Source organism: Lytechinus variegatus, chromosome 19 (genome assembly GCF_018143015.1).
Source record: "Lytechinus variegatus isolate NC3 chromosome 19, Lvar_3.0, whole genome shotgun sequence".
Lineage (NCBI taxonomy): Eukaryota > Metazoa > Echinodermata > Echinoidea > Temnopleuroida > Toxopneustidae > Lytechinus > Lytechinus variegatus.
Window position 1 is genome coordinate 17,240,181 of NC_054758.1, and position 25,095 is coordinate 17,265,275.

The 25,095-nt window shown below is 37.4% G+C and overlaps 1 protein-coding gene across 10 annotated transcripts in view; it reads left to right on the forward strand.

The window, feature by feature from the left end:
- Positions 1–229: 229 nt before the first annotated feature.
- LOC121406090 (protein phosphatase 1 regulatory subunit 12B-like) overlaps positions 230–25,095 on the forward strand; it is a 142,730-nt gene continuing 117,864 nt past the window's right edge. For 3 of the 10 annotated variants that reach the window (XM_041597105.1, XM_041597110.1, XM_041597106.1), the window contains exons 1-2: positions 234–781; positions 11,055–11,185. In XM_041597105.1, the coding sequence (XP_041453039.1) occupies positions 515–781; positions 11,055–11,185 (398 nt within the window). In that variant the 5' untranslated portion in view covers positions 234–514. Of the gene's footprint in view, positions 782–11,054; positions 11,186–25,095 lie in introns of all 10 variants that reach the window. The other 7 variants (XM_041597104.1, XM_041597101.1, XM_041597100.1 and 4 more) reach the window with 6 other exon arrangements.

The window sequence follows — 25,095 nt, forward strand, 5'->3', positions numbered from 1 at the left end:
GTTGACCAACCAAAAAAAAAACAAGAAAAACAAAACAAAACTTAAGTGACAATTGTTTCATGGATTTTTACACAACTTTGCAACTCTGCTCTTCACAAAACACCCAGCTGGATTCGAAGAAGTGAGAGAGGGGGAGAGATGGTGGTAAAGTTTCAGGGATTGGTAGCCGGTGATGCTCGCTCCATCTAGTCGGCTCTTCCGATCCGGGCCGGTGGTCCTCACTGCACTTTGATTGGCTGTGCTCCTCTTGGGAGGGAGGGAGATCGAAAGGCTGAACCATCCAAAATAGAAAATTACGTCACACTTTCCCATGACAACCCCAGCCCCCTCAGATTGGAAGGGAGTCCCTCTGTATTGGTCCATCTCCCTTCATCATCACCACCACCTATCTCTCTCCGTCCCTGTCTCTCACGTTCGATCGCCGTACGTCTAGTCTGCGCTCGATCCGAAATTTCCCCTGAGCTGGAGTTCGCGAAATGCATGCTGGGAACGGGTGAGGTAGCGGCTAGCAAAGATGGCGGACGGTGAGGATAGCTCCGCCGGTGGGAAGCCGAAATCGGCGCTTATGCGCCGCCATGAACAACTTCAACGATGGAAAGATTCGGAATTTGATAGAGAACCAGCTGAAAGAAATGCCAAGAAAGCCAAAGTGAAATTTGCGGCAGGATGTGTATTTCTAGCGGCCTGTGCAAGCGAGGATTTGGATGAGATCGAAGCACTTATGAAGCGGGGAGCGGACATAAATTATGCTAATATCGATGGCTTGACTGCCCTGCATCAGGTATGTTGTGCGTGTAGTTCATAGTTGTTTGCCCTTTAATCTGGCCCACACGTCATTGGAGAATACTAGGGATCGTATGACAGATTTGTAGTCCTCTTACAATGTGAGTTCTAGGCTGAATATACCATGACAATATCATGATAGCGAGATGGATCCAGTGCAATGCCAATGACATGTTCTCAACTGGTGCTGCAGCAGAAATCGAAGTCAAGTGTCAGTGTGAACACCCGTGTTGTCACTGTGTGTTTACTGTGTTTCTAAACGGGCATCATCTATGCCCCTGTTCACACACTCAGCTGATGTCACACACACATGTTGGCCCCATTCACACTTTCACTGGTGTCTTATTGTCCACTGTTGCCAGTAAAATGATACCCTTCTTTCCATGTTTCAGGACTTTTATCTGGCATGTCTGGTCTCTCCAAATATTATTTTGATGATGATTGATGATAAATAATCCCCTGCCTTTTTCATATTGCGCCACATTTCTGAAATTTCTGTTACTAAAGTGTTAGGCCTTGTGTTAAAACATTTTACATTTTCAGGTGCTGTTGTTAGCTGTTGATATTAGTAATGCTGATACAAATTATGCTTTTATCATTATTTCCCTATGTTGTTAAATGCTCCATCAAATATAGATCACCCATTGACTGATTGAGATTATAATTTGATCAACTCCAGGTTTCTTTTATTTTTTTCATTTTCTGTTTGCCCTCTTAATTGATTGATTATTTATTCCAATCCACTTGCACTGCAAAATAGAATATTAGACCATAATGATAAAAAGTAATGGGAAAAAAATGATGATAATGAAAATAATATAATAAAAATATCTATAACAATAATGATAATGATACTAATAAAATAATAATAAAATGATGATAATATTGATAATAATATTAATGATGATAATACTACTACTAATAATAATAATTTGATGATGATGAAGATGAAATTATTGTTTGTATTATTTTACTAATAGTAAAGTTCAATAACCATACATGTAGTACGAATAATATTATGATGATAGTGAATGATCACTTAATTTAGTTATAATTGTTTTATCAAATTTTTAAATTATAATTCTTATCACTCATCATCATTATTATAAACAAGTTTTATGAACAGGGGGGGGGGGGGGGTAGATATCTTCATCTTCAATTCCCCTCTTTTCACTTTGTTTCAGAGGATGATTGAGCGACATCGATCAAAGTTCTGTATTATTTCAATGCCTTGGGGCAACAAGGTCTTGGACCTCAAAGTTAGGGGAAAATGCTTTTTAATACTGCTTTAATGTCAATATGACAAGGGGATGAATATCCCATAGTTTACGGTGCTATGGTAACATTTTTATTCATTTTTTTAACCCTGAAAGTACAACCATTTAGATTGTTGTTTTTGCCAGTGCCACAAAAAAGTTTGGATCTTATGCCCTTTGATGGTCCAATGTTGATTTCATGGGGTAAAGAGACCTCAATATATCTGTATGACCATCTTCAAAGGTTTCCATATTATCAAGTTTGTTTAATTTGTAAAAAAATTCATTATCGATACTACATAGTGTTTGACTTTTACAAATATTTTCACTCACTTTTAGGGCTGGGACTAAAACCCGGGTACCCGGGTCCCGCCCGGAAGCGTCGGGTACCCGGGTAGAAAAATCAATACCCGATACCCGAAAATTGCTCACCAGTATAACGTACATTTGATTTGTATTGCGTAGTGTAAGACATGATTGTAAACTCATCACAAAAGTACACAAGTCCCATTTTGAATCTCACCAATTACCCTCGAAATATCCTTAAATATACTAGTTTTTCAAGTGTTGATGATGTGACTGAGATCGTTCAATCGTCGCCATGTTTCTTTTGCAGCGCAGTGACGTCATCCAGCCACTGGGACGCAAGCTAATTTATGAATGAAAATATAGTTAAGCATGCGCATTGCAAGCCTCAGCCCCACGCAGTATTCCGTCAAAACAAGTCTGCAATACTCTGTCACCTCGTACCAAAATCGACCTAGAATTCCACTTTTCTTTATTTCATATGAATTATGAAAGGTATTCTCAGAGGATCTGTTTTCTCACCGATACCACGCAAGTAAGGAAATTTTATTACTTCTTGCTTTTCCGTCAAAATCTTACGAAGTAGCGTCGATGTTGCATCGTGTTTGTGAGTTTGTAGAATCCATCGCTATACGTGAACAAAGTCAATTGATTTCCGGGTTTCGGAGCATACGAGGCGCCAGCCAATCACGTTCTTGATACCATTTTCAGTTCATCATAAACCGAAAATGGTAACACGATCGTGATTGGCTGGCGCATTTGACGCTCCGAAACCCGGAAATCAATTGACTTTGTTCACGTAGCGATAGATTCTACAAACTCACGAACACGATGTAATATCGATACTACTTTGTAAGATTTTGTCGGAAAAACAAGAAGTAATAACAATTTGCTTACCAGTGCGGTATCGGTGGGAAAACAGATCCTCTGAGAATACCTTTTATAATTCATATGAAATATAGAAAAGTGGATTTCGAGGTCGATTTTGGTACGAGGTGACAGAGTATTGCAGACTCGTTTTGACGGAATACTGCATGGGGCTGAGGCTTGCAATGCGCATGCTTACTATATTTTCATTCATAAATTGGCTTACATCGCATTTGCTTGATGATGACGTCACCTATGGGGTTTTTCCACCAGTCATATTTCGAGCGACATGATTTTCGGGTACCCGGGTACCCGCCCGAAAATTACCACGGGTACCCGAAAAGAAAAAAACCCGAAAGTCCCAGGCCTACTCACTTTAACATGGCCAACATAGCTTCAATAGAGGTCATTGACCTTTGATATTATACTATTTTACCTGTCTCCACTTCATTCAATAGCCCCCCCCCCTTCCTCTCTTCCTCTTACCTCTCCCCTCAGGTTCATCTCTTCCTTTCCCTCCCATTCATTCTCTATTCCTTATTCCCTTCCCTCTTTTCTGACATGTACCCCCTCTCTTTTTTTTCTGCTTCTTTATCATACACAAATAGTATTTCTCAAATAATTAGATTATACATTACAAGTACGTGTATACTTGTATCAATAAAACTGATTGTTCTTGTGTCAAACATTGTGGAGTTATCTCATTTTTGTTTTGAATATGAAGGAAAATGCAGATTTTTTAGTTTCAATAGATCTATGTTTTTCTTAACTGGATTGAAATGAATGCAAATGCTGCATTCTGGGTACCAATGTGTGCACTTGTTTAAAATAAATAAATGAATAAACAATTTCTTTTAAGTCAACAAATCTAAACGACACATAATATATACGTGTAGGCAATTTTCAGAAAAGTCAGGGCGAAAATGTTCTACTTCATCTTAATTACAATTAAAATTTTTATTTACCTACAACATGTAATGGCAACTTGTAGGCCTGTATTTTACAGTTTACAGAGGCTTTTAAGATATCTTAGCCCGAGAATTTACCTTTTCATCCTCCTGTATATTTTTGGGGCTGGAACAAGTGTTCTCTTACATTGCATGTACACTAAAAAGTTGACACGTAATGTATGATGACATTAGATGGCTTCATATGTTCTCATGTACTTGTAGCTCAAGCATTTGACTTGTGAATGTATATTTCAGTTTCTTCATTAGGCAAATTATACCCCTTTCATAAACCCATTCGCCGCCTAAGAGTAATGCGGATAATTCAATAAAAATTGCGTTCACAAACTCTGAAAATAATCCGCACTATTTTTACGAGCGCCCGTCCTGAAAAGGGCGGATAATCGTCATGAAAACTGCACACGCCCAGTCCGATGCGGCTGTGTTGGAAAAGGGTGACCTTGTGACCTCACCATGGCAATTATCCGCATTATTTGGAAATGCGTTCATAAAGTCAAAATCTGGTCCCGATGCTGCTATTATGCGGATAATTGCAGCATCAAAATAATGCGGATAACTCTGGTCCTCCTCCGATTTTACGACCAAATTATGCTGCTATTAGCCACATAATTGGGTTTATGAAAGGGGTATAAGAAGGGGGGGGGGGGGAAATAAAAAGAAAATATTCTCTAGCCCACCTGTTAAAATACATGAACCTACCTTAAATACATGTGTTTGGCCTTTAACCTTTAACGTGTACATGTATGCAAGTACACATATTGTATATGTAATACAGTGTTATATACAAAGTCACAATGCAATACCTTTAACAAGGAAAGAAAAATCAACCCAGGGGCGCGAATGACAATCTTTCGTCATCATTATGTACACTTTGTATTTAATTCTACATCCCCTATTTGCCTTTTGGAGAAAAAAAAAACGCAATGTCTAAATAAACGATGAGTGGACTTAGGCAGCATCTAACACAAGTGGCAAACATAACTACTTTTGTTATTTGTTGATCAGCGGGTTGAGGATTTTGATGGATATAACATTTGCATAGCGGCAGATTAAACTATTTATAGAGGGATCTCTTTAATGGAGGCATGTCCTAGCTATGTCCAAGCCCAGGTATTTTTACTATTAAATAAAAAACTACAGTACTTACCAAAGTACAAGACATGAAGAAACTCAGTCATATATTGTTTTATTTGACTCTTTGGTTAAGTTTTGTATTGGGTCAAACTAAATGTGGTGCGTATTCTTCCAATCAAGTTGACATGCTGGCAGCTATGATAACACTTGTTTTGCACAAATTTGTCAGAAGAAAAAGAGGTTGACGACTCATAAATGTATCCCAGTTTACATGATGTCACAACACAAAATCATTAAAAATGAAGTATACATTTTCCTCAATAATGTAAAACTGGGTTTAATTCTTTGTCATATGACATAATTTCAGATCTTATTATGTATTATTATATACTTGCAGTTAAGAGCATCTTTGTCATCATATCTAAAGAAGAAAAAACATTGGATATTTCATAAAATTCCAAAGAAACAATGAATTGGTGACATCATTTGCTTCCCAATTTGCATACTGCCCAGGCTTAGTATTTAATATAATTCTTAAAAAAAAAAACAGGCCACCCCCTCCCACATCCATGATCATGAAGTGAACTACATGTACATGTAGAGCCTACAAGAAACTTGAAAATTAATTATTATTTTGTTGGAGGGAGCCTGTCTTTTGCTTTTATATTCTGTTCTGGTTTTTTGTAATATAAAGAAAACCGGTTGATGGATCAACTGCAAAATTGGTACTAGTCTGCATACAGGAGGGTCATATAAAGTTCTGGGCTTTACTTCATAAACAGGGTTTATTTCCAATTAAATGCCAGTTTGTCCAATTACCAACTTGTCTGCTATCATCATCCACTATCCCCATAGTCTAATTACTCTTTCGCCCATTTTGTCTAATAACCAGTTGGTCCACTTGCCATTTAGTCCATACCATTTGGTCTTATTGGACTAAGTATTAATTGAGCGAAATGAATGAAAATGAAATGAATATTTGACCAACTGCTAATGAGAAAAAATGGTTGTAGATGATCTGGTGATTAGACAAAGTGATAGATAGATAAATGGTTTATTAAAAATCAAGACATCATCGCGGCTAAGGCCGAATTGCAATGTATTACAAGGTAATAATGATAAAAAAAATATATTCAGACAGTAACAAGATAAATACAAAATAAATGACACGGATAAAGTATTATATAGAAACTAATTGTGTTGTAGAAATCTAGAAGGAAATATTAACTGAAAGTGAATTGTGTGTCTAGGAAATGAATAGTGTGTATGCCATTGTCGTATTCAATGATAATAAAATCGGAAATTATGAACAAATTAACAGAAAACATAAAACAAATTGGCAAGAGATATTTCAAATGACAAAAGAAATAAAGTGAAATGATTGGACCAAATGATTGTTAGATGAAACGTTGATGGATGGAATGGCATTAGACTATAAATGATGGTAGACTGTGTGGTGAATGGACAAGTTGTTACATGGTAGCAACTCATTAGAAGAGCCAATCAGTAAGCAGAATTTTCACTGTAATGGCAATTTACATTTCAGCAAGAATTGCTATCATTTTCTCATGAAATGGGGCCCTGACTAGTTTTTGGTGAATCAAGGTCAAAGGTCACAGAGGTCATTCATGCAATACATGAAATTACTCATTCCTGCTAAATGAAGAACTGTTGACAAGTATCAATGGAGTTAAATGATCTTAGGCCCACCACAGAAAGAGTGCAACTTAAATTAAAAAAGAAAATGCAATGTTACATTATTAGTAAAAGAAAAATTAAGTTTTTATTTGGTTACAACTCTCCTGCGGTGAGTGGGCCCCAGTTGAGGTTTAACTTTGCGGTTGATGAGGTCAAAGGTCAAAAACTTCACAGACGTCATTGTGCATGTAATATATGTTTGTCCTAGAAATGAATTGGGAACTGTCTGATGGATCAGCATCATCAAATTCAAACTTTGCTCATGTTATGCATGTGTGATGGAAACGATCTGATTCTGAGAGATTTGGTTTAATGAATATGGATCAAAGCATCAAAGGCTACAGGGATGCGTTGCATAAAGCTTTTGCCCTAAAAATATCTCTGGCAAATAAACGAAAACTCTGGCAAACAAAATTATGCCATTGAAACTTGTACATAAAAAACAATGGCAAAAAAAAATTGCCAGAGCTTTTCATGGAAAAAATCTTGTGCAACAGGTCCCTTATACATGTATATATTCAGAAAATGGTGTGTTTATACAATAATTACATTTAAAGAATTATTTTATGGATTCAGGGTTGGATGGGTTAAACTAGGTGGTTTCAGACCGCCTCGAAGTTCGCCAGTTCCAGGTATTCTCTGATCGGGAAATTTACCCCGATCAGAAAATACCAGGTATTTTGGTAATGTGAAAGCAAACTACGCGTAATATCCCCGAAAGAAAATACCCGCTAAATAGTAGGTACTTGGTGAAATTACGAGAACTTTCGTGGAGATTTTTCCAAGGTCGCAGGTATTTTGGCGATGTGAAAGCAAATTACGGGAACTTTTATCCCAGCGTGTCGTTGGGCGCGGCGGCGTGGGTGGCTGCTGGGCTAGTGATTTTGAATCTCCCGCCTTGCCTGCTTATCAGATCACACTGCGCATGCTCGTAACTTCGGGAACTTATCCCGAAGGATGTGTTTCGGGGCGGTGTGAATGCAGGAATAATTAACGGGTATTATTTAGCCTTAAAAAGTTCTCGTAATTTAACGGGGATTCTTGTGATCGAGGCGGTTTGAAACCACCTACTGAAACTTTTTTGAATGACGGCCTTCATGTACATGTACCTGATGATATGATCAGCAATATATCTGGGTCACGGTGTCAAAGGTCAAAGACGGGGCTTGGAACAGTTTTCAAAGGGGGGGGGGTGACCATGCAAAAAATCACAATCATATGGTCATATTTACGTTTTTTGTACAGGGTTTTGGAAAATGGTGGGGGGAGGGGCTAAAGCCCCCCATGCCCCCCCCTTCTGCTTCCATGGACCCCGAAAGAGGTCATTGCTCTTTGCTGTAAGAATTAAACGTGGTTCAGGAATAATGTACATGTACATATGGCATTTATTATCTTTAAAAAATTATTTGATATATTTTGCCCGATGTTATATTAATTCATAATATGATAAAAGTTGCTCATAATATTTAAACCATAATTAAGATAATCTGATTAGATTATTCTTTTTTTTTAATTTTGAAAGTTACAGAGTTGGCCTACTACATGTCAATGGAACATATATCAGATCCAGCAATGGAGTAGGCTTAAATTTGGAATGCACTCTGTCAAGAATCCATATGTAGATTTTTTTTTTATTTCATTACATGTATTTCGTATCTATGATAGAAAAATGGACCTTGAAATTGTGATTTTTTTTGCCCGGAGGATACAGCAAATTATGATTCTTAAAGGGATGGAGAGAATATGTAGTTAGTAGATAGTTGAGGTGCATTGGAATGCATAGTATGCAGACTCACATTGCTTAGGTTAGTCTACATCCCACTGATGTAGGCATGTGGTATGCAGCTAGTCTCGTCTCAAGGACAACCTCCGACGAACGCCTTACGTCATTCGGATATCGGGCGGATTGCAGTTGGCCCCACATGCATATGTGCGTGAAGGCCCATCATCATGTACATGTATGATAATATTAAATCAACCATGTCATTCTCAAAGATTCCTAACTTAATTTTGTACATGTGATGTAGGCCTATGAACTGCACAAAACATGTTTTGGCCCTGCATATATTTTTTGGCACTCTGATAACCTAGGTGCTAAGCTATTATGAAAAAAAATAGCATTTTGATAGCAACATATACTGAGCTTTCATATTTAAAATTGACTAGGGCTGAGTCAAAATGTTCAAACACGGTTCAAACGATGGTCAGAGGCATAAACATTTACTTATTTTGACAACTGTTTGAATGGAAGTAAAAAAGAAAAATCCCCTAAGTTGATGAAATTTCACAATGCACATTCTTACATCCAAGAAATGTTTATCTTTTCCCCTTATTTCCGTAAAATACATGTATGTAATTGTTATTTAGTTGGAAACTACCAAGAAAATGAATGATATTCCCCTCTTTCTTAGCTTGGAAAGATTGTACGTTCAGTTGATGTCACACTAGATCAACTAACATGAAAGTGTACATGTGGGACCACAATAAAAATATACTAAATTCAGGCTGTATACAAATTACAAGATTTTATGATAGTTATAGTCCTAAACTTACATTTTACATGTACATGTATGCCAGTTGATTTTTTAAGCCAATAATACTAATAGGGCATGAATCATTGATATCTTTGATATAATCAATATACAATGTATGCATCTGGGCTCATTTTCTCAACTTGAAAAAAAAAATCACTCGAAAAACTACCGTAGTTTTGCTTTACCCATAATGCACTATAAATCCATCTGCATATAAGGTGATCTTAAATATCAAATTATATTATATTTTAACTATTACGTATACTTTCAATGTAGTACAGGTATATATTCTGAATGTTAAAGCACAAGTCAGACAGTACATGTATGAAAGGGGTTGAAAACAAGGTCGGTCTGTTACCCTTCCTCTTGTTAGGGCAGCAGTGACGTAAACTCAACTCCTGTTACACATACATGTAGGCTTACAAGTCCATGTACCTCTGGATGGGGGCATCACCAGCTCCGATGCATTACATCTGATCAAGTCTAATCCCCTGTTTGCTTGTGGAATGGTATCAATATCACCCCTTTCCCTTATTATGACATAATTAGGCCAGCAGGGATTAGACTTACACATTGCCCGGTTGGTTATCCAACATGAGTATCGTGTAGTGTTATGCATACATTGGGCGTTCTGAGTTCTTCTAGATACTAGAGCATGAAAAACAAGTGTATGAAGTGCACTACAAGCAATGTGCTAATACATACATTTGTGAAGGATTTATAAATGCCAGTTGTTATAACGATCTCAAAATGAGTTTGAAGAGAATCCAATAAAACTACCTCCCTAGTGTTTGTATATGTACGGTGTATTTATAAATAAAAATATTTGCCAAATATCTCTGAAGGAAAATGCATACCGGTAATTGCTATTAAGGTATGAGCAAAACAAGCATGCAATTCCATCAAATGTCAGGTATTTTTCCAAGCATCATCAATACACTGTCCCATATATGCTTCTCTGTGTTAGTGATTATCAGAATTATTGATCTTGAGCTAAGATTTAATGATTTCACAAAGATACATTAATGTACCAGATGTAGGTATACATGTACCTCGGTACATGTATGGTGACAATTAACTAGTCTGCAGGTACAGACCCTTATTGGAACTTTGATCAACAAGTGTGCCTCCACGCAAAGACTAGCACATACAAAACTTGCTTTTCCAATACAGGAGCCTTCAGTACACAAGGTATGAGTAGTCTGTACATTCAGACCCTTAACTCGAGTGAAGGGTTTGCCCAGCAGACTAACAATTAACCTTGATGTAAAATACTTTCTCATGAAATAATTGTGGAGCAATTTCTTTTACCTTTAAATCCATGACATCTAGATATGAGGAATTAAAGATCTTTGCAGCAGTTGGTGCTTACAGTAGGGCACAAGTTTGTTATTTCATGAAAAGCGCCATCAAATCCTAAACATCAACATCAACAACAAGAACAAAGTCATGCTTTAGAAACAAATAATGCATTATAAATGTTGCATTTGATGATTATCGTTTTCATTTTAAGAAGTGTGAAAATAGTCTGTTTATAATGATTCTCTATTTCCTTTTTTTTCTCGCAGGCTGTCATTGATGAAAAGATTGATATGGTGGAATATCTGTTAGAACATGGAGCAGATATAGAAGCACAGGACAATGAAGGCTGGACAGCGCTACACGCCGCAGCCTCCTGTGGATTTGAAGACATTGCATCGTAAGTACATGTGCATTATTTGTTTTATATTTCAACGCTGCCTAATTCAGGCCGAAGTGCAAACCACTTCGTTTGAGGGAAGTGGTCTGAATTGGCCAGCTTAGGGCCCTGACTGGGATGTGTATGCTATAATTCCATGCTTAATTCACATGGAATATTTGGGCTAGACTTGTCTCCAGACCCACTTGTTGAATAAAATTTCAGTCAGGGTCCATGCTTGCATCTGCATAGATATAAAAAGATTAATCCCTGCTAGTCCAAACCTGGTCCATTACTAATCAGTGTGGATATCACTCCGTGTGCATGGGAGCGGTATTGCCAGATCCCGGCTGACTGAGCTGAACAAGTCAATTTTGGTAAAAAGATTAATTTAAAATGCCACCAAAAATTAAAATCACAAAATGTTTTTTTTTCACCAAATCATATTTCCAGTCAAAAAGAAATTGTGAAGTTTCAAAAATTTGTTAACAGAGATCACCAAATGGAAACACTGCGTAATTTGAGAAAGTAATTGATCCTCTTGGCCAGGCAGCATTAGTCTGCTATGCAGACTCTGAAAGGGTGAGCGAAGCGAGTAGACCTAGTCTGCTATGCAGACTCCTTGAATCAGCTGTGGTACACACACTGCAGATGTGGGTCTACATTTGTAGACTAAGGCAGCATATAGAGCAAAGCTAACCTTGAAATCATTGGTGATTTTTTGTGGAATCCTTGATACTTACCATTAAAGTTATCATCTTTATTTCATAATCAAATAGTGAAAGTATAATTTACCCAGATCCTTAACCAGTGATAATGGGACAAACCACCCTTCACTGGCAATAGGCACGTTAACCGTACATGTACTGTATTTCATGTAACTTCATATATTATGATGCTGAAATTAAGTAGACATGGTTGAGACCATTTATCAACTGCTTTAATAGACTATAATGTTACTACTGGTACAGTGTACATGTAAATCAGAATGTAGATGAAGGCAATGTACATGTAGATCAACATGAAAGTAGGTCATAACATGAGATACTTCCTGAGAATCGCTAATCCATTTCTTCCACAGAGTTGACTGTATTGAGGTCACAGCCATATTGATGGTCAAGCCTCCTATATAACTGTCCAACCCTACATTGTACATTGTATTTCTAATAATAGCGCCTCTGTGAAGCTCATCTGTAATCCCTCTTAATCCCTGAAACCTTAATCCCTCCAATCTCTTTCACCAGTGGTTGATTATTGGTAACTGTGACAATGGCAAGGCCTTCTACAGCTTTACAGTTGCATTAAAGGGGAGATCACCTATTGATATGCAGATTTGGTATAGTGTATAATAAACTGTACTTATTTTGTTCATGTACTATCATGTTCACTTGTTTATAGTACTTTGTATTAGAGGATGGGAGGGGTCTAAATGTCCTGCATGTATTAGGTGTGCAGGACTTTGTGTATGGAGACGAGTGACTTTTGTATGTGTAGTAGTAAGCAGGATTCAAGTTACTTAGAGGCCTAGTTTGTACAAATACATGTATACATTTAAAGCATTCTAAGGCTGTCAGATGCACAATGTTATGTAGAGATAGTGATTTTCCATTTAAAAAAATTGTCTTTTCCGTTTCTGAAAATCTGCTATTCCGTTTCAACTTGATCTCAACATGGAAATTCCGTTTTGGAACTGAAAACGTACACAGCAAAAACCTGAATTCCGTTTTGCAAAGGTGAATTCCTTGAAATTTTACATGAAAAGTAAAAGAACCAAGCAGAATTTTCATTTTAATTACCTGCAAATAGGAAAATCACTGTCCCTAGTTACTGTATGCAAGAAAGCTCTGCAACATTTGTGTATTAGATATAAGCGTACCATGTGATTGAGGCAGGCAGCTGTTATTCATATTGCTACAAAAAATCCTGATGAAAATAGCATGATGTCATGACATGAGCCCGTCTGAATGAACTTTTTAGGATAACTTTCTTTGGATAATTTAATGAGTTGAACGTAAATAGAGCGTATCAACACTGAAAAATGCTCAGGCAATTGTCTTGATCCGAACTTCGAACATACATGTACATAACATGCAAGAGGTTGCTGAGCTATTAAACTACATGTACATGTAAGTCTGTCACTATGAGGATCAACTGTTAATTCAGCATTCTGTCTGACGATAATACTGTCCATGTACATTCAAATTTGGAACACAGTTTCTTTACACATTATTACCCTGGTCCTCTGTAGGGTAGCTACATTTTATAGGCCTATTGCCACTTTCAAACAATTACCCATCCAGCCCCTCCTATCAGTTCAGAAATAAAACTGATATCAACAACAGAGCAACAGGAGTAAATGTCAGAAGTTAGTCACAAGGTTCTTCATTACAGAAGATATTTTTGGTATCTTCATACATTGTATGCCTGTACAAAAGTCTGAGGTTTTTTTCTATCTTGTGAAGTATTATATTTTGGGATAGACTGCTGATAGTGCAGCTGTTTTACTTAAATGTAGGTTACAATTTATAGAATGTACTGCTTTGAGGAATTGGTTCATGTACTGTAGGCCAAGATACTACATTGTGCGTAGACTGTACGTTATGGTTAGGCCTCCGCGTATGCTACACTGTACTTCAAGATGTGCATACACTGTACAGTATGTGCTATTTTTAAGCAGAGGAAAATTAGAGTAGGTATCGAAATGTTAATAAAAACTTCTCTCTTGCCACTGTTACACAAATGATTACGTAAATGTTAAAAAGCTATTAAAGACATACATGTAAATACAAATCCCTTTCAATTACGGTGTACTGGTCATCTGATAGATTTTGGGTTTATATCTCTTTCGGGGAATGAACATGTACAGTGTATAAAGCCTTTATACATTGTAGAGATAAAGCATGTTCAGTAGCAAAATTTGTTTTAATACCAGAAGATAATTAGAGAATCATTGGTTAATTATTTAATGTTAGCAATTTTCATGAAACAAGAGAAAGTGAGGAATAATTAATTTTATTCATAAAGCTGTGGTCGATCGGATGCGTGGAAGGATAGATGCAGTTGCCCAATTGTAAGTTACAATTTTACAATCTACATGTATATAGGCCTATAAATATACAGTGTAGTTAGACCTCATACATGTACTTTCTATGGAAGCTTGACATATATGTATAAAGTGAGTTTGTTTGATTTCTCAGCCAGTGGATTTAGTACAAAAATGACTAGCTTTCTGCATTACATTTACAAACAACGTCTTCACCACTGATCAAATATGACATGCATCAAAACAGATACAAATTTTTTTTTTATATCAAACTTTTACCTCGCCCAACAAATAGGGCTGAACAGATTTGGGACAACAAAGGTCAAAGGTGAAGAGACTACCCATAGTCTTGAACCAGACTCTAGAATAGCAATTATGTATAAAAACTTCATTACATGCTAGTCTGCAGGCAATGAATGACCCTTTGTTTTTGCAGAGTCTAAAGCAGTGAGACTACATGTAGATGCTCTCATGTACACATGCATAGGGTTTGGAGTCTAGTCTTCACCTGAGACATGGTATTAATTTGTTATACTGGCGGTGTCAGTGTAGCGGTTAGGCCTACCTGTTATGCAATACCATCAGTCCTAGCATTCCATGGCAATACAGAGCTAGGTTTTGCAGCCTAATAACACAAACACTGGTGAACACAGTTTTTTGCATCTTGTACTAGTCTGCAGGCACAGACCCTGTTTGAAACTACATGTATTATCAACAAGTGGGTCTCCCTTTCACATATAAGCACCAATAAGAGACCTCCTGTACACAAGTCAATGTCAGGGAAGGTAGGCTGTATATTCAGACCACTTTCCTTGAGTGAAGGGTTTGCAAAACTTAACTCTGACTTGGTGTCTGTGCATGTCATTACCAAGTGTAAAGACTAATCTGAATAATTTGCTGGTGCCTGTCTGAGGGTGATCTGTGAGGAAATGGATGCATAGTTGGGGAGTCAGCCAACAGTTGACATGAAGTTTGACCTCTCCAGGATGACAGGCTCGTCTGACATACATACAACTACATGTACATGTAGTCTTGGCTCCCAGACCTCTATGCTTCATGAAAGAAAGTGTGAAGACTTTCAGCCTGAGTTCCTTATAGTGTACTCGTGCGTCGGCTTCTGACTAAACCAATTGGATTCTTTTTTTTTTTTACAAACCTGGTTGCGATGAAACAATTTGGTCCCTATAGAATAAATACATGTATGAGACTATAATAAAGTGTTTGGTTTTACTGCATTTTTTAATTTTGTGTCCCTTATACCGGCTTCTGACTTATCCGAAGGGATTTGTTCTGATGAAATCATTTAGGTCCCTGGAGAAAAGAAAGTGAGTTTTTGCTTTCAGCGATACGGGCTTGCATACACCTGCATGGCCGAAAGCCCTACGGTATGTGTTTTTGGTTTTACTTAGGCTTAGTTTAAATACTGCATTCTAGCGATATTACTATTCAAACCTCAATTTGAATGCAACTGTTTTGTACGAGTGCTCTGGTAGGTGTTTCATAAAGATTCTTATAGTATTATGGTGCACCATATTTTCATTGATGTTGGCATAGAAAAAGGATTACCAGTCATTCGTAACGTCACTCGTAACTTACAAACAAATTTTTAAATCACCTATAGTACATGTAGGCCTACACCTAGCTTGAATCATATTTGTCCATGGTAATTCTTTGTTTTCTGTGCTCAAATTTGAAATTTTATTCATGTAGGCCTACGTTTTGGCAGATATGCCAAAATCGATTTACGAAGACTTGGTGAACATAGATAGATTCTGGTAAAACTCATTTTATAATCTTTACCACTGAATACCACACATGATATTTATCTTTGATGATTATACATAGGGCCCTGTATGTACAGTAATGTTTGTCGCCCCATGATACCGTACTCTCATCATTTGTTGTACACTCTATCTATATATCACCAGGGAAGGGAAGTGGAATAGTTTTTACTATTCCCCTGGTGGGCCTACTTGTACGTGTATTCTCCAGGGACCAAACATTACATGTACATTGTATCAGTTCTATGAGAGGCTTTTGGACAAGTTATACATGTAGGCCTATGTTGGGTTCAAATCAAGTTCATATAATAACATGAAATGTTTTCATTGGTAACCTATACTCCGGGCTATATTAATTGATATAGACCCTCACCCCCTATATGAAGCAGTTTCCAGTGCTGAAATATTGGATTTACGACAGTGGACTATCCCATCCCATGGCGTTTACTATACAACCCCTGCAGGCTATCCCATGACTGTATTGTAGCTTCTATGGTATGCCAACTATGCCCCTACATTTCCTACACACACATAGTACACTGACACATAATGTACAGGAGATACATGTAGTACTCCTCCAATGCCCTGTGTACATTTACATGGGAGGGCTTGTGTGTAAGTGTGTGTAGTGTGTATTGAATGATGTATACAGTGATATGTAAAGCGCTGTAACAAACAAATCTTTAGTACTGGATAGAAAGAGTGTGACTATTTGAATGAGATCCCTTATTTTTCTACAACTGTCTACTGTACATCTAAGGTTTACACTATATTGTACTATTATTACTTGAAGATAATGATATAGGGTGGTGTATATAATGTACCATTGCACAGTTTGTAATGTCCAGCTTGGATACTGGGTGAATATATTGAGGTGTGTCATAACTCATAAAGCTATCAGATTGATGAATTGATGGAATTTAGGGTAATGATGCCACAGAGAGGCTCATCCTAGGCCGGGATTGGATCCATGGTCTGGTTTAGATGGCAAGAGCTCTGTCAGAGCTCACTATCTGCAGATGTCCCTAGTCAAAGGTCTTTCTTCCGAAAAGAATATTTAAATTGGCACTGATTTTTTTTTCATGTACATGTACATGTAGACCTACTTTTTAAATTGAGTTTACAGTCTGGCCCAGTTTATCTGATCTTTGCTATAAAAGGACAAGTCCACCCCAACTAAAAGCTGATTTGAATAAAAAGAGGAAAATCCAACAAGCGTAACACTGAATATTTCATAAAAATTGCATGTAAAATAAGAAAGCGATCATGTTTTAAAGTTTCGCTCAATAACAGTTGTATGCACATACATGTACTGCTTGGTATGCAAATGAGGGGACCGATGACATCACCCACTCACTATTTCTTTTGTATTTTATTATATGAAATATTTTGATTTTCTGATCATTGTCGTGTGAAACAAAGTTTCATTTCTCCCTGAACTTGTGGAATTCCATTATTTTAACATTTGTGGTTCAGTCAGCTTGATCCTAATTGTCAAATTAATAAAAATTTAAATATCGTATGATTCAAACAATAAAAACATGAAAGAAATAGTGACTCATACCCTTTTCATAAACTTATCCTCCAATTAGCCGCCTAAGAGTAATGCGGATAATTCAATAAAAATTGCTTTCATAAACTCCGAAAATAAGCCGCATTATTTTTACGCGCGCCCGTCCTGAAAAAGGTGGATAATCGCCATGACAACTGGACACGCCCCCTCCGATGCGGTTGTGTTGGAAAAGGGTGACCTTGTGACCGCACCATGGCAATTATCCGCATAATTTGGAAATGCGTTCATAAACTCAAAATCTTGTCCCGATGCTGCTATTATGCGGATAATAGCAGCATCAGAGTAATGCGGATAACTCTTGTCCTCCTCCAATTTTACGACCAAATTATGCTGCTATTAGCCGCCTAATTCATTTTAATGGGGTTTATGAAAGGGGTATCAGTGAGTCAGTGACATCATCGACTCTCTCATTTGAATATCACTGAGTTGAGCATAGAACTGTTTTGTGAAAAATAAGCGAAACTTTAAACTGTCATAACTTTCTTATTTTACATCTGATTTTGATGAAATTTTCAGTGTTATGCTTGTTGGATTTTTCTCTTTTTATTAAAATCATTTTTTGTCGGGATGGACTTGTCCTTTAAATATATAGACACCTCTAGTATTAAACTGGCAACATCCACTGGCCAACTTTAATACAGGGATTGTGGAATGGTTTATAAAGGGGGGGGGGGCTGACCATGCAAAAGATCACAATCATATTGTCATTTTTACGTTTTTGTACACGGTTTTGGAAAAAATGGGGGGGGGGCTGAAGCGGCTTTTGCAATATCTACATTTATACCCATATGTATGCCTACTTGTACAGAAAATAATTTCTAATAATAAAATAAAATCTGTGTACAGTGTATAGGCGATCGCATCTTCAGTGTGATCATTTTTCAGCATACATGTAGATTTATAATTTCACAAAGTGCAGTATGTATAATTCTACCCGATATAGATGTGAAGTGATTTAATGATGATTTATAAAGGTTTTACAGACTTTTTCATGAAATCAGTGTTTACTGGAATGACATATTTTTATCTTAAAATGCACTTGAACATGCATAAACAAAATGTAGGTGCCCTTACACACACAACACTAGTCTGATCATTGTTGGTGTCCTAATCGAAATGAGTTGGCTGGCTATGGAACTGTGACAGCATGATCAGTTTGTTGATATATTATACGGCTATCTTCTCGCCTATCATATTAGCTATCTGTCATTAACATGTACTGTAACCTTATCTAGAGTTTGAAAATACATACCAGTACCCCCCCCCACACACACACACACAAGTGAACAGGTTTGGCACAGCCAAGTACACGAACATACTCAAATGTTCATTTTTGAGTTTTGTTAAAAACTATTTTTGGAACATTCATAATGTCTGAAAAGCACCCTCCCTATTCCTTAGGGGTTGATTAGTCTGCCATTGCTATGGATAGTACATGTACATATGGATATTTCAGTCATTTGATCTTTCTGAAACACTAGTGGAAAAGGAAAAGTGTGTTTTTGATTATCATATAATTCATATTTTTATTCTTCTACCGTTGGACAAGGCAACCTTGGACGTATCTGTAAATTTGTGTATCCCCCATAACCACCCCACCAAAATTCTTGTGTGATATATATGAATATACAACAGTTCTTTGAGTATTAATGGTTTGAGGCAAGAACATACACTGCAAAAACTCCGGTGTTGATTTAACACCAGCCCGGAATCTCTATATGTCCACACCAGAGAAGTATTGAAACAACACCAGTTTGGAATCAAACCGATACTGTTTTAATACTAATAGGTGTTGTACAATGTATAAACACCTTTCTAGTGTTAGACCAAAATGAAACTGATATTGTGTAAACACCTCTTTGGTGTGGACGTATTAGATTCTGGGCTGGTGTTAAAATCAACACCGGAGTTTTTGCAATGTAAAATGGGGAAAAAAAATTATTAAGGGACTTTATGTATGAATGCCTACATGCATATCCTTTTCTAACCATGTGTCAAAATCCATCCCGATGTACAATGATTACAAAATATATTTAAAGATAGATACCACTTGTGTTAGCGATCTCAAAATGAGTTTGAACAGAATCAAATGAAATAACCACCAAAGTGTTTGTAATTAGGCCTGAGTCATCACGGGTTTTCCTCAAACCGGGTTTGAGTGGGAAAAAACGGGCGGGGACCGGGTACCCGAAAAATTAAAATCATATTTCTTTGAAACTTTGACTGCTGTTATTTTTATGCCATTGAGGCGCATGGCGCTGCCTGTATGAGAACCGATGATACGCGGGGGAAGCAAGCGCCGAGAAAGCGATGATTCGGACAAGATTTAACTTTTAAAAAAAGTTAAGCAAAATTCAACTATTCCTATTTTTAATATGAAATATTAAATCACACACAAAAAAACATCACAGCAGCTTACATTTTTCTTGTCATGTTCGATCTTGCCTGGCAATGCCTGCTTCCGACGCGATATCAACGATCTTGGTTATGCATAATCCCAATAAACTCAAACAAGGAGAAAGATCTACGCATGTGTTTGCTACATGTAGCAAACACACCTCCCTCAAATTAAACTCGCCCAGTCATGATTCTGGATATCGCACAGTGCAATGAGCGGAGTGCAAGAGAGCGGGGAGAGGAAAAGGGAGAGGAGAAAGAGGGGGCGGGATGTGCCAAAAAGGCCGAAAAAACCACATGGACGAAAGAGAGTTTTTTGGCGCACAACATAAACAAACAACGGAATGGGATTATGTCTGCCCCTTGATTCAACAGCCATGCACCTCATGTTCAACTTTTGCCTTCCCGTCATGGAAATGTCTGTCTTTGTCCAAACTCCAAACCACATGTAGCTCTTGATTTTATTTTTGCAACATCATCATCATTCTCATTTCTCATCACAGTCATCATCACTTTCCACGCATGGCCATCTCCAAAATCACAATTCATGATCATCACCAATTTCACCATTCAGGCAGTGACCACCATCATCATTGCAACCATGATTCAGTTGATAACATCATCACCGCTGCCACCATCATTCATCATCATTATCTTATCATTATTATCATCATCATATTCGTCATTTTCATTAATCATTGCCAATTTGCCATTATTCAAAAGTCAAAACTCATTTATTAACAATATACTAGTTGTCTAGTAAATTTTATTATTTTTTTGAAAACCACTTATGAATACCATCAAAATGATCAAACGAATACGATCGCCATTGGAAAAATAAGTAGTGTCAGAGTTGCACTTCTTGCTAGGGCCTAGGATAGGATCGAAATAGTAGTGAAGGGAAATAAAGAATTTCATGATAAGCCAGGGCAAAACGCTTCTGAATTTGAACGAAACATGATAACAGAGTACATGACCTAACACATTACATAATATTGCCCCAAGAACGAAACCACACTCCAGAAACCGAAAAAGAAAGGTTAGGTCCCTGGATTGAACAAGCAGAGCACGTGCGATCATGCAAAGGGGAGACATTAACATGAACGCCTTCCGCTTGTTCTGTCTCGCCAAATATATGGATATGTCTGCCCGCTGCATTATTGAGCACGACCCTAAATTCGTAATCTGAGCTCCCTGGGCGAGGTCTCTCGTCTGGCATCTATCAAACGCTTCTTAAATAAATCCTAGATGCCAGTATCTGGAATAAGTCGTATGTGAACACAACTAAAATTCTAAACAAAAAACAAGTTTGTAAAGTATATTTTTCTTCTACGACAAGCATGATTACAAAACTTCCCATAGTTTTAGGCCGTCGTAAGTCTATTTTAACTAAAACCAAATTTGTTTAGACGTAGGGCCCTTCAAGTTCAAAAGTCATTGCAATTGATTGTCAAATGGAATGATAAATTCTTCCATTATTCGCATTAGATTTGAAACTACATGTATTTCTAGATAATGTTACTCATTTCGGCCGCTTCAGCGCAACTGCGTGCTCAGGCCAGAGATATAGGCGTGGGTACATGAACAGTACAGTATACAAAATGCGCATCCAACGAGCGTCGGCGCTAGCTAGGGCCCTGCACTGATTTTCATTTGCAAGTGGTCTTAAGTTGGTGGGACTTCGGCGCAACCCGATAAATGAAGTTGATATAACTAAGAGGAGTTCATGGAGTGTATTATTTTTTTTCTGAATATTTCCATTTAATTTTTCCACGCATGTCGCTGAAATTTTACGCATGGTTCCACTTGGTCTCCATTTCCGCACGCATGGTGTTTGAACCATGCGTATTATACACTGGCGAGAACGCTGGGTACGGTAGGCGCGCCAGCGATGTGGCGTAGGCAAGGCTGGCACAGCTGGCCGTAGATCGGCGCGGCTCTTCCAAATTGATTTGACGTTGACATACTTCTGTCTTCTGGTCATGAAGTTCACAAGTTTCGCTGATTTCGCATGAGCACAAAGGCGGTTAACTGGTCACAAAGTACATGACAGTGATTTGAGAAGGTAGGAGAATGTTTGAAATCAAAACACTGAGGAATGATAAAGGATTTTATGGGCAGTTATTGTATGTGGAAAACCCGAAACCCGAAAAAGTAAAACCGGGTTTTAGGGCGACGGGCGGGGCCCGGTCGGGGAACCGTTTTGACTCAGGCCTAATTTGTATGTACATGTATAACCAAAAAGTATGTTCCAAATAGCTCTGGAAGAAAATGCAAAATTGCTGAGAAATGGGCAAAATGTGCATGGAATTCCATCAAATGTTGGGTATTTTTTGAAGCAATATCAATACACTGTCCCACATAGGCTTTTCTGTGTTGATGATCATCAGAACTATCGATTTTGAGCTAAGATTTCATGATTTTACAAAGATAAGTTTACATTAATGTACCAGATCTACATGTGGATGCATGGTATTATGACAAAAAGACTTTTTCATAAAATAATAATTGTATGCTGCATTTTATACTGTCTTTTACTTTTAAAGTGATTGGTTAAACATTAGTTTGACTTTTAAAAAACCTGAGCTAGAAGGCCACACTTGTCACCTGTGTCTGTGATATGTTACAAAAATGAAGCCCTGAAAAAATTGCGTTCGAATATCATTATTTAGTGCTTCAAAAATTGAAATATAAAGTGACCGGAAGCACCAACTTAATTTCATCCCATACAGTTATGTGTACTATTTAGGCGTCTATAAGACGCCTATTTACAAAATCGGTGTTTGCCATGTAGTTTTAGCTTTTCATTCTCAATAATGGTTGTTTTCAGGGTTTATTAGTTCTAATACATGCACTTGTACACATATGTTTCATCTTGGTTTGAGAATTTTTTAAATCGGCTGCTTACAAAGTTAAACAATACCTTTAATCAAAATAGGGGCAGATCCAAGATTTCATGTACCATACTTGAGTACATGCCAACGATCTTGTAATTTTGTACATGATTACCCGTTCATGAGATCATCTTTCATTTTTTTAACCAATAATTTCAAGTTGACATAGATAAAGCAGTTGTTGCCATTTGTGCCAAACCACATGGAAATCTTGGCTAGACTTCAGGGGAATGGTTAAATGAAACAGAAGTCAAGTGAATTTCATTGACAAATTTGTTCTTAGCCAATCAGGTGCAAAAAAGTTGGGGTAAAATCATCTGTTTCTCATGAAACACTCCCCATTCTGTGTAAAGTGAGTGAACATCTGTTGAACTCAACCCATTTCTGGGCCCCTACTCACCAAGAGTTACGATTGATCCGATCAATCCCAACTATTGTAAGCCAGCAACCCCAACTTCTAAAATTCATGTTTGTTCAAAATATTTTCATACATTGTTTTCTGTAGAATTCAGTGTGCTCTTTGTTTACAAAGGACGATGTGCAAATTTCCTGTGGAAAAAATCATGACATTGATGGATTTCCATGTACATGTAGTTGAGGTTGATCGTATCAATTGTAACTCTTTGTACGTGTAAGACGAGGCCCAGGGGGGCGTTTCATAAAGCTGTTCGTAAGTTACAAGCGACTTTAAGAATGACTTGTGAGCCTTTCTTATGCTCTAAACCATCGCCAATGAATATATTAAAGAATGGATACCAGTCGTTCTTAAAGTTGCTCTTAACTTACGAACAGCTTTAAGAAACACCCACCAGGTGACATAGAGTATTCATACTTTATAGGTCCCTGTTTGAAATACAGCATGTACATCATTCAAAATGTAATTATATATATATTACAATATCGAAAATTAAAGAGTTTATTTTTTAACTCTTTAACATGCAAGATTCAATTAGTATATAATCACCAGCCTAGGTTGTTTTTGTTGAGCAAATCCTTTCTGTGGTAGCGCTGTGGTGTAACGGTGCTGACTCTCGCCTTGTAATCAGAGGGTCGTGTGCTCGAATCCCACCATGGCCTAGCGTCCTTTGGCAAGGAGTCAATCCACAATTTGCCACTCTCCACCCAGGTGTTGAATGGGTACCCGGTAGGATGCGGAAGCCTATGTAGTATGCCTAGTAATTGAGCCTTGGAACTCTTGTTGGAATGTTCCCCAGGGAGTGGAGAAGGTGCATACATTGTATGAGGGCATGCAAGGATCTGATGACTGGGGTGATAATATATCTGAAAAGCGCTTTAATAGAGACGTCGTTCTGATGTACTAGTGCTATGAATACAGAATATTATTATTATGTTTCTTGAGGAAAGCAGTCTTCATTTTGCAGCCTGTTGGGCCAGATTGGGACTTATGAAGACCTCACTCCCCCCCCCCTGGCCTATTCATTATATTTTTTTTATAATTACACATTTGCAGTTAAAAGAAATAACATTTAAAGATAAATGAAAGTAGTTGCAGTAAACACTGATTTCACAAGAAAGTCTGTAAAACCAGGCTTAATTGTCACTATATCATCAAGGATCTAGATCAGGTACGGTCACATAAACTGAACTTTGTGAAATCTTTAAATCTACGCTGAAAAATTTTCACACTGAAGATCACCAAAACAATATGCGCACGTGGGACAGTGTATTATTATTGCTTTGAATGTCGGCCCGACGCTTGACCCGAATCCTGTGCTTTTTTGCTAATTTCTCAGCAATTACACAATTTCTTCCAGAATCATTTGGTATATGTTTTTTTATTTATGCAAACCTGTAGACACTTTGGTGGTCATTTCATTGGATTCTGTACAAACTCATTTTGATATCGTTACCACAACTGGCATTTATCTTTAAAGCTACTTACATGTAAATCCTTCTGTCTGTTTGGCTGAGAGTAAATTTGTCATAGAAATGCTTATTTGTTATTGGAACAACTCTTTATGAAAATGGGTCCTTGCACGTTGTATTTGGGCTAGAGGTGTCCCAAGACCTACTTGTCGATTATAGTTTCAATCAGGGTTTGTGCCTGCATTATTGCAGTCTAGGCCTTAGTTGTTGAGAGAATTTTAATTTTGTTTTATTCATTAATCATTATTTTTAGTTCTTTTTAAGCCATATTATTGTGATTGATGGAAAGGTGCTAAATAGTCTAGGCCTTGGTTGTTGAGAGAATTTCAATTTGGTCTTATTCATTAATTGTTATT